The sequence below is a fragment of the Rhinatrema bivittatum genome, chromosome 8 (assembly GCF_901001135.1).
Source record: "Rhinatrema bivittatum chromosome 8, aRhiBiv1.1, whole genome shotgun sequence".
NCBI lineage: Eukaryota > Metazoa > Chordata > Amphibia > Gymnophiona > Rhinatrematidae > Rhinatrema > Rhinatrema bivittatum.
In genome coordinates, this window is record NC_042622.1 from 118,458,770 (window position 1) to 118,473,899 (window position 15,130).

Sequence of the window (15,130 nt, forward strand, 5' to 3'; positions counted from 1 at the left end):
TCGCCTGTGCCATGTCCAGCCTGGCTCTGATGAAGTCTAGCTGTGGGGACGGACAGAGGTGCAATTTGGGGAAGTTTATGAAAAAACTCACTGTCTGCAGGATCTGTACCTTAAAGGCCAGGGCTTGCAATGCTCCAGAGCAAGAATCGCTCCTGACCAGCCAGTTGTCCAGGTAGGCGGCCACCACCGCTAAGCATTTGGTGAAGATGTGGGGGCCGATGCCAGTCCAAAAGGCAGCACTTTGGTACTGTTAATGTGCAGTCCCCAGCACGAAGCGAAGGTACCTCCAGTGGGTGGGGACAATCGCAATATGTGCGTATCCCTCCTTGAGGTCGAGGGAACAAAGCCAGTCTCCTCTTCAAAGAAGCGGGATCAGCGTGCCTAGAGAGACCATCTTGAATTTTTCTCTTACAAGAAACTTGTTCAAAACCCTGAGGTTGAGAATGGGACACAAGCCTCCATTCAGTGTGTGCTGCAGCAGTCAAAAAGAGCAAACAGAATGTTAGGAATTATTAGGAAGGGAATGGTTAATAAAATGAAAAATGTCATAATGCCTCTGTATCACTCCATGGTGAGACCGCACCTTGAATACTATGTACAATTCTGGTCGCCGCATCACAAAAAAGATATAGTTGTGATGGAGAAGGTACAGAGAAGGGCAACCAAAATGATAAAGGGGATGGAGCAGCTCCCCTATGAGGAAAGGCTGAAAAGGTTAGGGCTGTTCAGCTTGGAGAAGAGACGGCTGAGAGGGGAAATATGATAGAGGTTTTTAAGATCATGAGAGGTCTTGAACGAGTAGATATGAATCGGTTATTTATTTATTTATTTATTTTTATTTATTTAATTTTATATACCGACAGCCGTTTGCACATCGTGCCGGTTTACAGATAACTTACAAACCAAAAAATATATAGGCAAAGCCTTTACAAGGAACAGTGTGTAACAAACAATGGTAACAGAGTAAATAACTTGATAACTAAGGGAGGGAGGGGTGGGGGTGATTGCGACAAAGGAGGGGGTAGGGGGGGGTGAGAACAGATACATGAGGAAAAAATATGTACAGGGAATCAATGGGGAAATGATATGTACATAGGCTATATACAAAATTTGTCTAAGCGCATGGCCAACAGTGAAAGAAGTGAGAAGATGTGTGCGGTTCTGCTAGGTGGCAATTTATTATGTGCAGGAGGTTAAGTGTGGGGTTTGTAGTTCCTTCAAGAGGGTGGGTGGGGGTCCTGTAGTGGGGGTGTTGATATGAGAGGGAGGTTGGGTTTGAGTGCTAGTAGGTGATGGTGATGATTGGGGGTATGCTTGGAGGAAGAGCCAGGTTTTGAGTTTCTTTTTGAAGGTGAGTGTGGAGGTTTCGGTGCGTAGGTCAGGAGGCATGGAGTTCCACAGGGATGGGCCTGCGAGGGAAAGGGCCCTATTGGTGGTGGAGATGAGTCTTGTGGATTTTATGGAGGGGGGAATAAGGGTTCCACGAAGAGAGGAGCGGGTGGGTCTTGTGGAGATACGAGGTAGAAAAGGTGGGTTTAGCCAGTTGTAATGTTCGTTAATAATACTTTTGTGGATGAGGGTAAGGGTCTTGTATATAATTCGTGAGTGGATGGGAAGCCAATGGAGATTAATGAGGGTGGGAGTAATGTGATCTTTCTTATTGACATTGGTGAGGATGCGTGCAGTAGCGTTTTGAAGGAGTTGGAGAGGTCTGATGTGGGTAGCAGGGGAGTCCAAGTAGGAGTGCGTTGCAATAATCAATTTTTGAAAAAATTAAGGATTGAAGTACTGTGCGGAAATCATGGAAGTAGAGGAGGGGTTTGAGTTTTTTTAAGGGATTGTAGTTTGAAGTAGCAGCTGCTAAGGATAGATTTGATATATGGTTTGAAGGTTAGTTGGTTGTCAAGTATAACACCCAGGTTTCTTGTGTTCGAGAGAAAGTTAGGAGGCTGGAGAGTGGAGGGACAGGGTATGGGTGCATGTCTAGAGGAGATGAGGAGGAGTTCAGTTTTTTGCGGGTTAAGGGCAAGGTGCATGTCGGTGAGTAGTTGGTTTATGGAGGCGAGAATGGTGTTCCATGTATGGAGTGCAGTGAGTACAGTGTTTGTGAAGGGAATGAGGATTTGTACATCATCTGCGTAGATGAAGTGTGTAATACCAAGGTTGGAGAGGAGGTTTGTGAGGGATACTTTCGGATAATAGGACTAGGGAGCATTCCATGAAGTTAGCAAGTAGCAAGTTAGCAAGTTAGCAAGTAGCAAGTAGCACATTTAAGATTAATTGGAGAAAATTCTTTTTCACTCAACGCACAATTAAGCTCTGGAATTTGTTGCCAGAGGATGTGGTTAGTGCAGTTAGTGTAGCTGGGTACAAAAAAGGTTTGGAAAAGTCCATTAACTGCTATTAATAAAGTTTACTTAGGGAATAGCCACTGCAATTAATTGCATCAGTAGTTTGAGATCTTCTTGGTGTTTGTATAATTTCCAGGTTCTTATGGCCTAGTTTGTCCTCTGTTGGGAACAGGATGCTGGGCTTGATCAACCCTTGGTCTGACCCAGCATGGCAATTTTTTATGTTCCTCTTTGGAATGAGGAAATACCTCAAACAGAACTCTCAGCCCTGCCAAGAATGAGGGACGGGTTCCACCGCGCCCACTGCAAGGAGGGCGGGGAGTTCCATTTGAAGGATGACCAAATGGGCAGATGAACCCCATTGGACATGGGGGGAGAGGTCTCTGGGAACCTGCTGAAGTGCAGACAGTACCCCTGGCTAACGATGGAGAGGACCCAGCGGTCCAATGTTATCTTTTCCCAGTGACCGGCGAAGCTGAAAAAGCCTGCCGCCGACTGGGGAATCCCACGCTAGGGGTATGGCCATCTGACTTACGCTGCCTCACTGTCAGTCAAAAGCCCGTGGTTGGGGCCTGCTGGGGAGCCGGCTAGGGCCTAGGCGCCCGATGTTGGCGGGGAGAACCCCTGGAGCAGGTGCGAGGTTGGCGAGTCCGGGTGGCTGGCAGATAATATTTCCACTGCCGATAAAAGGGCTTTCAAGGGTCCTGCCTAGAGGATTTTCTGGCCAAGGAAGGCCCCTCCAAGTCACTAGCAGACAACTGCTGAAGCGTATCTTGGTGGTCCTTCAGCTGCGCCACCGCATCCCGAACTTTGTCTCCAAACAGGTTCTCACCTGTACAGGGGAGGTCGGCAAGGCTATCCTGGATCTTCGGTCAGAGGCCCGAGCCAAGCCATTCTCCTCCTGGCACTGATGCCGCGGGCAGCCGTTTCAAAAACATTGTAGGTGGTACGCACCTCGTGTTTACCCGCCTCCAGACCCAGCAAAGCGATGGACAAAAGGGCTTCCCTGCTGCTGCTTGGGAATACCCGCCGCGAAATCTTGGACCCGGTTCCAGAGATTGCAGTTGTACTGGGTCATATACAGTTGGAAGGCAGCAATGCAGGCAACCAGCATGGTGCCTTGAAAGATTTTTCTCCCCAGGGCATCTAGCTCCCTATGCTCATGCCCCGGAGGAGCGGAGGTATGGGTTCGGGAACACTGGGCCTTTTTTAAGACTGGCTCCACTACCACCGACTGGTGGGGGAATTGTCTCCTATCAAACCCGATGGCCTGTGCCACTAGGTAGGTGGCATCAGACTTTCTGTTAATGGGGGAGACCGAAATGGGATGTTCCCACATGTGGAGAAGGAGTTCTTTGAAAATCTCGTGAATCAATACCACCACGATTTCCTTGGGAGTGTTGATGAACTGCAGGACCTCCAGCATCTTATAACGTGCACCCTCCTCCGTAAGGAGTTGAAGCAGGATGGCTTCAGCCATGGCCCGGATAAACCCCGTAAAAGACAAGTCCTTGAGTAGCAACCGGCACCGCACTTCTGGAGGGGAGGGCTCTAACAGGGGGTCATCAGAATAGTCCAAGGATGGGTCTGTGGACTCATCACCCCAGGAGTCATAAGGCCCTGAATAAATTGGTGAATAAAATGGAAAATGTCATAATGCCTCTGAATCGCTCCATGGTGAGACCGCAACTTGAATAATGTGTACAATTCTGGTCGCCGCATCTCATAAAAGATATAATTGCGATGGAGAAGGTACAGAGAAGGGCTACCAAAATGAAAGGGGAATGGAACAGCTCCCTTATGAGGAAAGACTAAAGAGGTTAGGACTTTTCAGCTTGGAGAAGAGACGGCTGAGGGGTGATATGATAGAGGTGTTTAAAATCATGAGAGGTCTAGAACGGGTAGATGTGAATCAGTTATTTACTCTTTCGGATAATAGAAAGACTAGGGGGCACTCCATGAAGTTAGCATGTGGCACACATTTAAAACTAATCGAAGAAAGTTCTTTTTTACTCAACGCACAATTAAACTCTGGAATTTGTTGCCAGAGGATGTGGTTAGTGCAGTTAGTATAGCTGTGTTTAAGAAAGGATTGGATAAGTTCTTGGAGGAGAAGTCCATTACCTGCTATTAATTAAGATGACTTAGAAAATAGCCACTGCTATTACTAGCAACGGTAACATGGAATAGACTTAGTTTTTGGGTACTTGCCAGGTTCTTATGGCCTGGATTGGCCACTGTTGGAAACAGGATGCTGGGCTTGATGGACCCTTGGTCTGACCCAGTATGGCATGTTCTTATGTTCTTATGATGTCACCCACGTGAGGACTACCATCCTGCTTGTCCTAGGAGAAGCAGGAGTTTATGCAAGTTAGCAAAGAAACCATGTTCATAGTTGTTAGGAGCATAAACACTGCAGAGAATCAAAGGCCTGCGACTTAGCTCAGCAACCAAAATCTCATAAAGACATGGCGTATCTTTAATTTCTTTCTGCACTGTCAGTCAAAAGTTTTTGTGAATTAAAATAGCCACACCTATGGAGGCATATCTGACATCTTCTACCCTCCATTTTTTCAATTTTTGATGTTCAACATCAACTTGTTGCTTTTTTAAAATCTTAAAACTTTTTGTGCGCTTGATTGCTTAACTCACACCACAAACAATTCAGAACATTATCTTCAGATCAGAATGACTCATATCTTTTCCCATCAAATCCGGAAATATAGACATGTAAAAAATCATTTTTCTTTTGGAGGTCTGAGCCCTCCCAGCATGCGCCCACACAGATCAGATATACTCCCCTTTCCTCTTCCTCCTCACTCTTATGGAAAATCCTCAATCTCCTTCTCCGTGTATCTCTTCCTTCTGATGGACCTCTTCTTCCCCCCTCCCATCCCACTTCCCAAGTATCCATTCCCACATACCTCCTGTCTGACATCATATACTATGCTAAGGCCCTTACACCAATACTCCTTTCCCACCCCCACACATCACAACCTCCCCTACTTCTCAATCTACTTTGTCTCTCCTTCACCCCACCCACAATCAATTCCTATTCAATTTTAGCCCCTTCAAATTCCCAGCTGTAGTCATTGACACTCAAATTAGAAATAAAACACCCCAAATATTCAGTAAACGGAATAAAATTGATTAGAATGTTAAACAAACAACAGTCAAAAGCAACATCCTTTACTCTAGAACAATACCATACTAAGTATACTAGTGCCATCTGCATTAATACTGTTTCTTGTGTGAAAAGTACATTGAAATGAATGGAATTCACAGTTGTTAGTCTGCTAAGATAAATGCCATCAAAACGTGTGTCGTGGAACATAAAAGTGATGAAATGGTGAATGGACAGCGCACCATATTTCTCCTTGGAACATTCACAATCACAATTTAATTTTGTTCCAGTTCTTCCACAAATTTCTTTGCATCTGACACCAATATAAATCAGCAAACTCTGCTGGAATGCTGAATTTGCAGCTTGGCTGGATATAGTAAGGTCAAGCGAATGCCCAGCGCGAAGATTTTAGAGTAGAAAGGGGCAAATTGTCAACATTTGGCAGACAATTTTGTGGCGTAACCCTGAAATGCTAGAATCTTTTTGTCATCATAATTCAGTTGTTTCCTCCTTTCAGAGCCTGCATTATGGCAACTTTGTGTGAAAAATCAAGCAGCCTTGTTATGACTACTCGTAGTCTGCCAGTATTATCTTGACGAGTGCCTAGTTTATGTGTGCTCTCTATTTGCAGGTTGGAAAGACCCAACTCCTATGGAAGCCATGTCTCCAGGAATACCTGCAATTCCCTCTGCCAGCATCTTTGGAAAGCTATGAATTATTATGGCAAGAGTTGTTTTCCAGATCTCCTAGCTGTTCTTCTTGTTTATGTACTGCTGCCTGAAGCACTGTTACGTCAGATTGGGTATCCTGCAGTCCAACTGGTACGTCCGAAATTCTCTGTTCAAATTCCGTAAAATGACACTGGAACCCTGTTACCTTCATTGAGACTTCATCCAATTTGTCCATAATTTTCTCAATTCTGGTTCTAGCGTTTCCACCACCGCTGTTTTTATTTCATTGATTACAACTGGTTTAACCAGTTCATGCTCTGCATCAGCTTGCCTGTTCGCCATCTTAGTTTCTGGCATTTGGGGCTTTTCTTTATCTTTTTCCCCAAATGAGTCAATATTCCTGAGGTAGGATATCAGAAAATTGACCACCACTACTCTCCCTTAACATTGGTAGCAGAAATTAGTGAAAAAATTAATTTGAAGGGAGTGGATTAGGAACAGTTGGGTCAGAGAGAGAAAAACTACATCTTTCCTCTCTGTGTCACATGACCCTTTGAGTTGGCTACTTTAATGTATAAGATGCTTGTCAGGTTTCTATGAATAAGTGGGGTTGTAATTGGATCTCATTTTTATTTAGGAAAATTAAATTTTTTAAATTCCTCAATTACTAAAATACAGATATCTGTACGGCTTACCATACTTGTGTAATTCTTCTAGTGGCTGTACGTTTGAATAACAAATTGAAAACAAGAGAAGAAATAGTAAGTAACTCAGCAATATTAAAATTTGTTGGATTCTGAATGCAAGAGCTTTAAATTTTCTTATTAGTTGCTAAACACAGTAGAACCTCTTGAGTATAATAAGGTAAGCATTCATATAAAAATAAAATTAAAAAAAAAATATATATATATATAAGCATTCTTCAGACCATCTGATTCAGTGAAGCCCCTTATGTTTTTCAATGGCAAGGAAATATTCCATCAACTTCTTTTTGGGCAGAGGTAGGAAGAGAAGGAGAGTATCCAAATTAAAACAATTTATGTTAAGAAATATCATGATTATAATAAAAAAAATTATATTGTTTTGACTTTTTAAAAAAGCTAAATAATTCCAAATGGCATAGGCTTTATCATGTCTATCCTATACTACTATCAGCAAATGTTTTAAACTAGAATTTTAAAACCAATAATTTATTGCATTAGTCATATTTAACAGCTGCATATTTTATAACTGACTAATTGTTCTAGGTTTTCAGGCAATGTTTAAGTTCTTGACAGCAACATTACTGAATGGATATGAGAAAGCCTGGATTTTTTTTAAACAGGGAAATACAAAAAGAAATTGGAGATGTGGCAGCCTTAAACTTGACATTCCATTTCTGAGCAGTTGACATTAGTGTGAAGTTTCTAGCCAAGGTATCAAGATAAAAATTCTAGTTTTTGTAGGCTTCTCCTGGTTTCTTTCAACTAGGTTTCTCAAATATACTCAGTCTATTCTTAGCAAGAAGTAAATCTTCTGCCGAGGATCCAACTTTTTCAAGATGTAAAAATATATCATCCTTTCAAGGACTGCACCGCTGCTTTCTTTCAACAGTTTTAAACTGATTTGACAACTTCTTTTTTCTATCTGATAAGTGTGTCCTGTTTATAGCATTTTAATTCCAAGCGCAAAAGGGAGCAAGTGGGCACCAGCATGCTGAAACTGGTCATATATTTCTCCACTGAAAAACATGCAAGGTCTTGGGGAACCCACAGAATGAAAAGCTATGCCTCTAATCTCTTAGAATTTCTAATATAACCCAGTGAACCATTAACATAATTAAAGTTAAAATAATAAAAAAATATACCTTTTTAATTATGAAAAGAAAACTGATGAACTTGGTTTTTAATAGATGGGCCTATAAAGGCTAGCTATTCGCTGAAGCAATAGCAAACCTCACAGCTTGATAATAGCCAAAATGACAGCATTTCTAAATTTTTGGTAAAAACAAATTTACTACTAAAGAACAAAAATTTTATATATTTATGGAAGGGAAGATAAAGCCAGTGGTGTTTGTGGTACTGAGACAGGAAAGAATAAAGGGCTGAACAGATAGGCCTTGCAGTCTGTCTACTGTCATCATCTAGCTTTCAATGAAAGTGGTCATATAATACACACATTAACAATATTACATTAGAGACAGGATTATATTCAGCATAACAATATTAAAGTAAGTAAACAGTAATGGTTCAGGCATGACACTTCATTACCTATATATCATAATATGATTCTATATAATTTTTCATAGTAAAAATGGTAAAATAGCTTTTTAATTTTTATTTACATAAAAAATAACGATTTAACTCACAAGATAAGTGCTTTCTTGCTCACTTCTTTTTTGAAGGGACAATGACTACAAAAGTTCAGTTGGAATTAAGGACTTCATAAAAAAATTTAAAAATCATAGAAGTGTACCTATGTTGATTCACCTACATTTCTTGTAAGGGTCGATTAAAAGGCAGTCCTACATAAACATATTTGATAAATTCTTCAGGTTTTAAATTTTTCTAATTGTATCACCGAAAATTTCTTTCATTTTCATCAACATCTGGATTGTCTCGAAGTTTGTTGTTACAAACAGTGGGCTTTGACTAGGATCAATTCTCAAGTACACCAGACTGTGACTACTGCATTATAATTAGCAAAGATTCAAAAAGCTATGATTTATTTTTCACTCAATGTAATTCATCAAAACTCCAAATTGTAAATCTTTACAACATTTTACTGACTAAGGTTCCCCAACCGCACGCAAAGAGGTGTGAATGAAAGTTTGTGTCCTGTCCTAGCTCGGTGTCACATCAATGTCATGGTGCTATTCATGGAATAGCTCTCTGGAGATGGCATCCTTACCCTCTGTCATTCCTGAAACATTGATATCTCCAAGACAGCCTCTAAAAGTGTTCTTTTTTCATCCTTCATGTATGTACTTGATTTTTGCTAGAACTGTTAAAAAACACAGTGAACAGCTGTTTGGTACTCTGAAGAAACAGATGTATCAATAATAAGTATGCTGATATAGGCCTCGATGCCAGATGACAAAGGCCTTGACTCACTGACTGTAGGAGTTAATAACAAATATTACATGAAAGTGGAAAGCAGAGTTGCTTACCTGTAAAAGGTGTTCTCAGAAGACAGCATGATGTTAGTCCTCACTCATAGGTGACATCATCAGATGGTGGTCCGCTAAGGAAAACTTATGTCAAAGTTTCTAGAACTTTGACTAGGCAGCCTGAGCATGCCCAGCATGCACCAGACCACATGTTCACAAGGGGTCCCTCTTCAGTCTCGTAACATATGATTACGATTAAAATAAAAAATAGGAGAAACCCAACTCCGTGGGGTGGTGGGCGGGTTTCGTGAGGACTAACATCCTGCTGTCCTCAGAGAAAACCTGTTACAGGTAAGCAACTCTGCTTTCTCCAAGGATAAGCAGGATGGAAGTCCTCACACTTAGGTAAATACCTATCGACAGGCTCCTCCCCAACGAAAAAACAGACCAATAGACACCTGACCAGGTGCCAATGGGTCCTAGGTTGGGAGAGTTGGCTCCTACACCTCAAACAGGTCCCAAAGGACAGACTGGCCGAACCTACTGTCGCATCGGCCATCCCTATCCAAGCAATCACGAGATGTGAATATATGGAGACAACTCCATGTCACAGCCTTGCAGATCTCCTCCACAGGAATGCTTGCAAGTGGGCCACTGAAGCTGCCTTGGCTCTGACAGAATGAGCCTTGATATGATGCCCAAGATGCAGCCATGCCTGGGCATAACAGAAGAAGATGCAATTTGCTAGCCAATTGGATAGTGTCTGTTTGGCAATGGCAACGCCCAACCTATTCTTATCAAAAGAAACAAAAGGTTGGATGGACTGTCTATGGGATTCTGTCTGCTCCAGACAGAAAGTTAAGGCTCACTTGCAGTCCAAACTGTGCAGTGCTCATTCACATTGGTGCAAATAAGGCCTGGGAAAGAAAATTGGCAGGATGATTGACTGGTTAAGATGGAAATCAGTCACAACTTTAGGCAGAAATTTAGAGTGCATATGTAAGACCTCCCTTGTTATGATAAAACTTAGTATAAGATGGATAAGTCATTAAGGCGTTGAGCTCACTGACCCTGAGAGCTGAAGAGACTGCCATCAAAAATGTCCATTCATATCAGGTACTTCAGGTCACAGGTGCATAGCAGCTCAAAAGGAGCTTTCACGAGCTGAAACACCACGCTGAGGTCCCAAAACACAGCAGGGAGGCTTCAACTGAAGCAGGCCCCACATGAAATGTACAACTATTGGCTGAACGGAGATAGGTGTACCATCTACACCATGATGGTATGCACCAATTGCAGTCAGATGAACTCTGAGTTGATTTTCAAGCCAGCCTCCAATAGGTGTATAGAAGTTAATCAAGCAGCTTTTGTGTAGGTCAGGAGAACTGATCTAGGGCCTTCTGCTCACACCACACGGAAAACCTTCTCCGCTTCAGTCTGTAGGACTTTCTAGAAGCCACTAGGACCCAAGACACATTTTCTGAAAGATCAAGCAGATACAGAATCAACCTCTCAACATCCAGGCTGTGAGCGACAGGGCCTGGAGGTTGGGATGCCACAGCCTGCCCTGATATTGCATGATGAAATCTAGGGAAGTCCCCAGACTGATCGGTTTCTGGATGGACAACTCTCGCAGGAGTGGAAAACAGATCTGTCTCAGCCAATGAGGGGCTATAAGGATCATAGTCCCTCTGTCCTCGTGAAGTTTCTAAGGAAAACGAAGGATACGCATACAGAAGATCCTTCCCCAATGACGGGCAAGGGCATCAGAGGCTGGTTTGCCATCTGACCTGTACAGGGAGCAGAACTGAGGCATCTTCCTATTGCAGGGGGATGCGAACAGTCTACGTCTGGGCTATCCCAGAGATGGAATATTTGATTCGCTACCCCCTGGTTCAGGGACCACTCGTGGGGTCCGAAGGCTCAACTTAGCCTGTCCGCATCCATGTTCTCCGTCCCGGCCAGGTACATGGCCCTGAGTATCATCCCTTGGGACAGGGCCCACAACTAGATCTGGACTGCTTCCTGACACAGGAGGTATGACCCCCCCCCCCCCCCCGTGCCTCCCTGCCTGTTGACATACCACATGGCTACCTGGTTGTCAGTCTGGTTCATGATAACTTTGTTGGACAGTCGCTCTCTGAAAGCTCATAGCACATACCTGATCACCTGAAGCTCCACAAATTTGATTTACACAGGAACATTCCTGAGCAGACCAAAGACACTGGGTACCAAGCCCATCTACATGAGCTCCCACCCCAGGGTAGATGCATCTGTAGTTAGAACAATTTGAGTGAGGAGGCTCCGAAATGAGATACCCTGTTCTAGACTGGAAAGTACCCATCACCAGGACAATTAGTCCCAAAGAGACTAGGTGACAAGGCTCTGAGTGGCCTTGCACCACTGTGACCACAGGGTCCGTCAAGCTCTGTGCATATGTAAACGTGCCAAGGGAGTAACATGGATGGTTGCAGCCATATGGCCTAACAGCCTCAACATGTGCTAGGCTGATACATGCTATTTTTATCTCTGCCACAATGGCTGCCATGGCGACAGCCCTCTGGCAAGGCAGAAAGTCCTTGGTCTGAGCTGTGTCTAGCAGGGCTCCTATGAAGTTCAATTGAGATGACGGGCTGAGATGGGACTTTGGTAGTTGAGAACAAACCCTAATGACTCCAACACCCGAATGGTCAAGCGCATGGACTCGATTGCCCCTGCCTGAGACGTGCTCTTGACCAGCCAATCATCCAGATATGGGAAGACACGCACTCCCTGTCTGCGGAGGTGTGCTGCCATCACAGCCAGGCATTTTGTGAAGACCCATGGGGCAGACTCAAGCCCAAATGGCAACACCCAGTCCTGGAAGTACTGTCTTCCCATCACAAATCGGAGATATTTCCTGTGACTGGGGAAATTCTCGACATGAGAATATGCATCTTTTAGGTCAAGGGAGCATAGCCAGTCCCCTTTTTGCAAAAGGGGGGATCAACGTGTCCAGGGAAACCATCTTGAACTTTTCTTTTTTAGAAACTTGTTTAAGGCCTTTAGGTCTCGGATGGAACAAAGTTCTCCTGTTCTCTTTGGAATCAGGAAGGACCTGGAGTAGAATCCCCGCCCTTTTTGCCCTGGGAGTACAGGCTTGACCGCTCTGACCATTAACAGGGAGGAAAGCATCGCTTGTAGTCCTCCTGATGCACTACTGATCCCCAATGCAGGCACGGAGGGCAATTTGGTACCCCCTGACAGATAATGGACAGAACCCACTGGTCCAAGGTTACACTGGGCCACTGGTTCGCAAAGAATCACAGCCTGCCCCCAACCGGAGGGTCCATCGTACCAGGTACAGGCAACTGGCTTCTGCTCCCTACAGTCCAGTCAAAACCCCATCCCTGGAGTTGACTGAAGAGCTGGCTGGAGTTTGGGGGCTTTCTGCTACCCGGAGGAGGCAGAGAATAGTACTGAAGAGGAACCCCACATGGATGTGTAGTATAGGGCATGCTGGGCATATTCAGTGTCCCTAGTCGAAGTTCTTGAAACTTTAACATAGCTTTTCCATATCGGGGCTCTATCTGATCTCACCCATGTGCTTGTCCTCAGAGAACAGCTCTCTGCATCAATACTTTCCTGATTCAGCACGTGTTTAAGGTATGAAAAAAAGCAAGGCTAGTCAAAGGAAGCAACAAGATGAGACTGCACATTACATGAACTAGTGTATCAGAAATCACCAGCTAACAGAAAAAGGCTTTAGACTTAAAACACACCACTGTGGGTCCACTAATAGCACATGAGCAAATAGCATGCTTTTTGTTTTATTAAATACATAACTTGGTCCTACATACATTACATTCCTTTCAGTCTTATATAATGAAGCAGAATATACCTGAAAGTCAAAGTAATTCACACTTTTGCCAGCTCCCAGAAGCAAACTTCTACTAGATCTGACAGGTAAAGCAGGGCTGGTCCCATTGCATTTTATGAGGCAGTTTTATGTGGGTCTGAACAAAAGCAAAAGGGATGGAGAGCACAAAGGGCACAAATCAGGAAATTAGACACAAAGGTTTATCTATATTTATTTTGCATTGCAAATGAACTCATTTCCACTTAATTACACCTAGGATTTAAGCTTGCAAAGCAAAATGTAAAGAGAGGCGAAAAGAAATGGTTTTGTATGGGACTGGTAAATACAAGAGGAACTGGAAAAATTTCCACTTGAGAAAATTATTTAAAAAAAAATTTCCAAGCAGGATCCTACAGATTGGTAACCAAAATTCAACTAAGAGTCACACACATGTTGAATTCACCAGTTTTCATCTGGAGAACACACTAGCTCTTCAAAAGTCAGGATTTTGCTCAGTCATCCAACAACTCAGCAAAAGCTGAAATATGACTGGTTCTTTCAGATCAATAGTGGTTGCTGTAGCAACTATTGCTTCCTCCATCAATCCTGCTGTCAATCATGTCCAACTTTATTACAAAACAGCACACAATCATTTTAATAACACCTGGCATGTCAGATGCAGTTAATCCCAACAAAATCTTTTTTCATCTGCTAATAATCATTAAATATATCTATGCTATTAACTACCTGATCAAATAATTACAGTGCAAATAATGCAGGACACTGAAGAAACTGATAAGCTAGTCAAGCTTCCTATGACTTACAGAACTGTAGAATTTTGCTCTTTCCATGAACTTCATTCAATGGATATTCAGCCAAAAATTGAGACCAGGTCTTACAAAGAGTATTTCTATATTCTTCATAGAAACTGATATACTGTTAAACAGGACTGTCTAAAAGATGGCAAAACCGTACATGAGAATATTGAGAAAATCTTCAGGGGAAACAAAAACGAAGCAAAATGCATTGCAACAGAAAGGGCCAGGCATTTTGACTAGTTACCCCCTTTGACTATACAAATTGCTATAAGTAGTCACAATTATCTGCATTTTTTAATACCTTTGAAAATGTTTCAAATGATATACGATAATAAACTAGACCCAGGACTGGGTAGTTACTATTGGTTAGTAACCTGCTTGTTAACATACTACATGGCAGCTCTGATTATTCACTACCAAACTATCTCATATTAAAAATCATTCTTCAGGTAGAGTTCACCATCTCAAACATCATACCATGGTGCCACCTAGTGGTCCAGATTTTGGTTCATTCATGCCAGGTTCCAGAGGGAGTTGCAGTCAGTCAGTGGTCCTCCTAGCATTGGACTATCACTGCAATATCCCGGTTAGACAGGAAAGGGAAGGGATTAAAAAACAGAAGAAAACCTCATGGATATTTCTGAATGAAAGCTCATGTTGCCATAGAATAAAAGAGGCTAGTTCTGATTCAGTGAGAAACTTACTGTAAAAAAAATATATTTTCAATCTTGAAAAAACTAAAGCATAACTGTATTTGCTGAACTGCCTATACTATAGGCAGTAGTTAGTATTTAATAGTTATCTGTATTAACAATGTATAATAACAACTAATGTAACTTGCATGGTATACTTTTTTTTTTTTTTTTTTAACAGAATCCCAATACAATTTCCAATTTAATACTTCAGAAACATAAGAAACTACAATGGGATAGAGTCTAGTCATCAAAACAGATGAGTGAATCACATGATAGTGAGTCCAAGGTGGAGTGAGAAGTTTAACTGTAATAATGAGGTGGTGTTTACTTAGGACACACCCAAGTTCTGAGTCCCTAATAGAGCAGGAAAAGAACTCAAGCCTCAGGATTTCCTTGGATCATAGCTCAATTCACTAACCATGGCCCCAATGTAATAAGACAAGAGTGAAAAAAAAAGTTATGCTGAACTTCAACATACATTTTCTTTACACACACTAAAAAAAATGTTAACTCCCAATGCAGTATGCTAATAATATGCAAATGCA

At 42.5% G+C, this 15,130-nt stretch overlaps 1 protein-coding gene across 5 annotated transcripts in view; it reads right to left on the reverse strand.

Moving 5' to 3' along the window:
• The window catches only part of RABGAP1 (RAB GTPase activating protein 1), a 545,250-nt gene that overhangs the window by 212,687 nt on the left and 317,433 nt on the right, over positions 1-15,130 (reverse strand). The window contains exon 14 of one of the 5 annotated variants that reach the window (XM_029610920.1): positions 8,984-9,128. The exons of the other annotated variants lie outside the window; for them this stretch is intronic. Coding sequence (XP_029466780.1) covers positions 9,123-9,128 — 6 coding nt within the window. The 3' untranslated portion in view covers positions 8,984-9,122. Of the gene's footprint in view, positions 1-8,983; positions 9,129-15,130 lie in introns of those variants that run through there. 5 annotated transcript variants of the gene reach the window in all.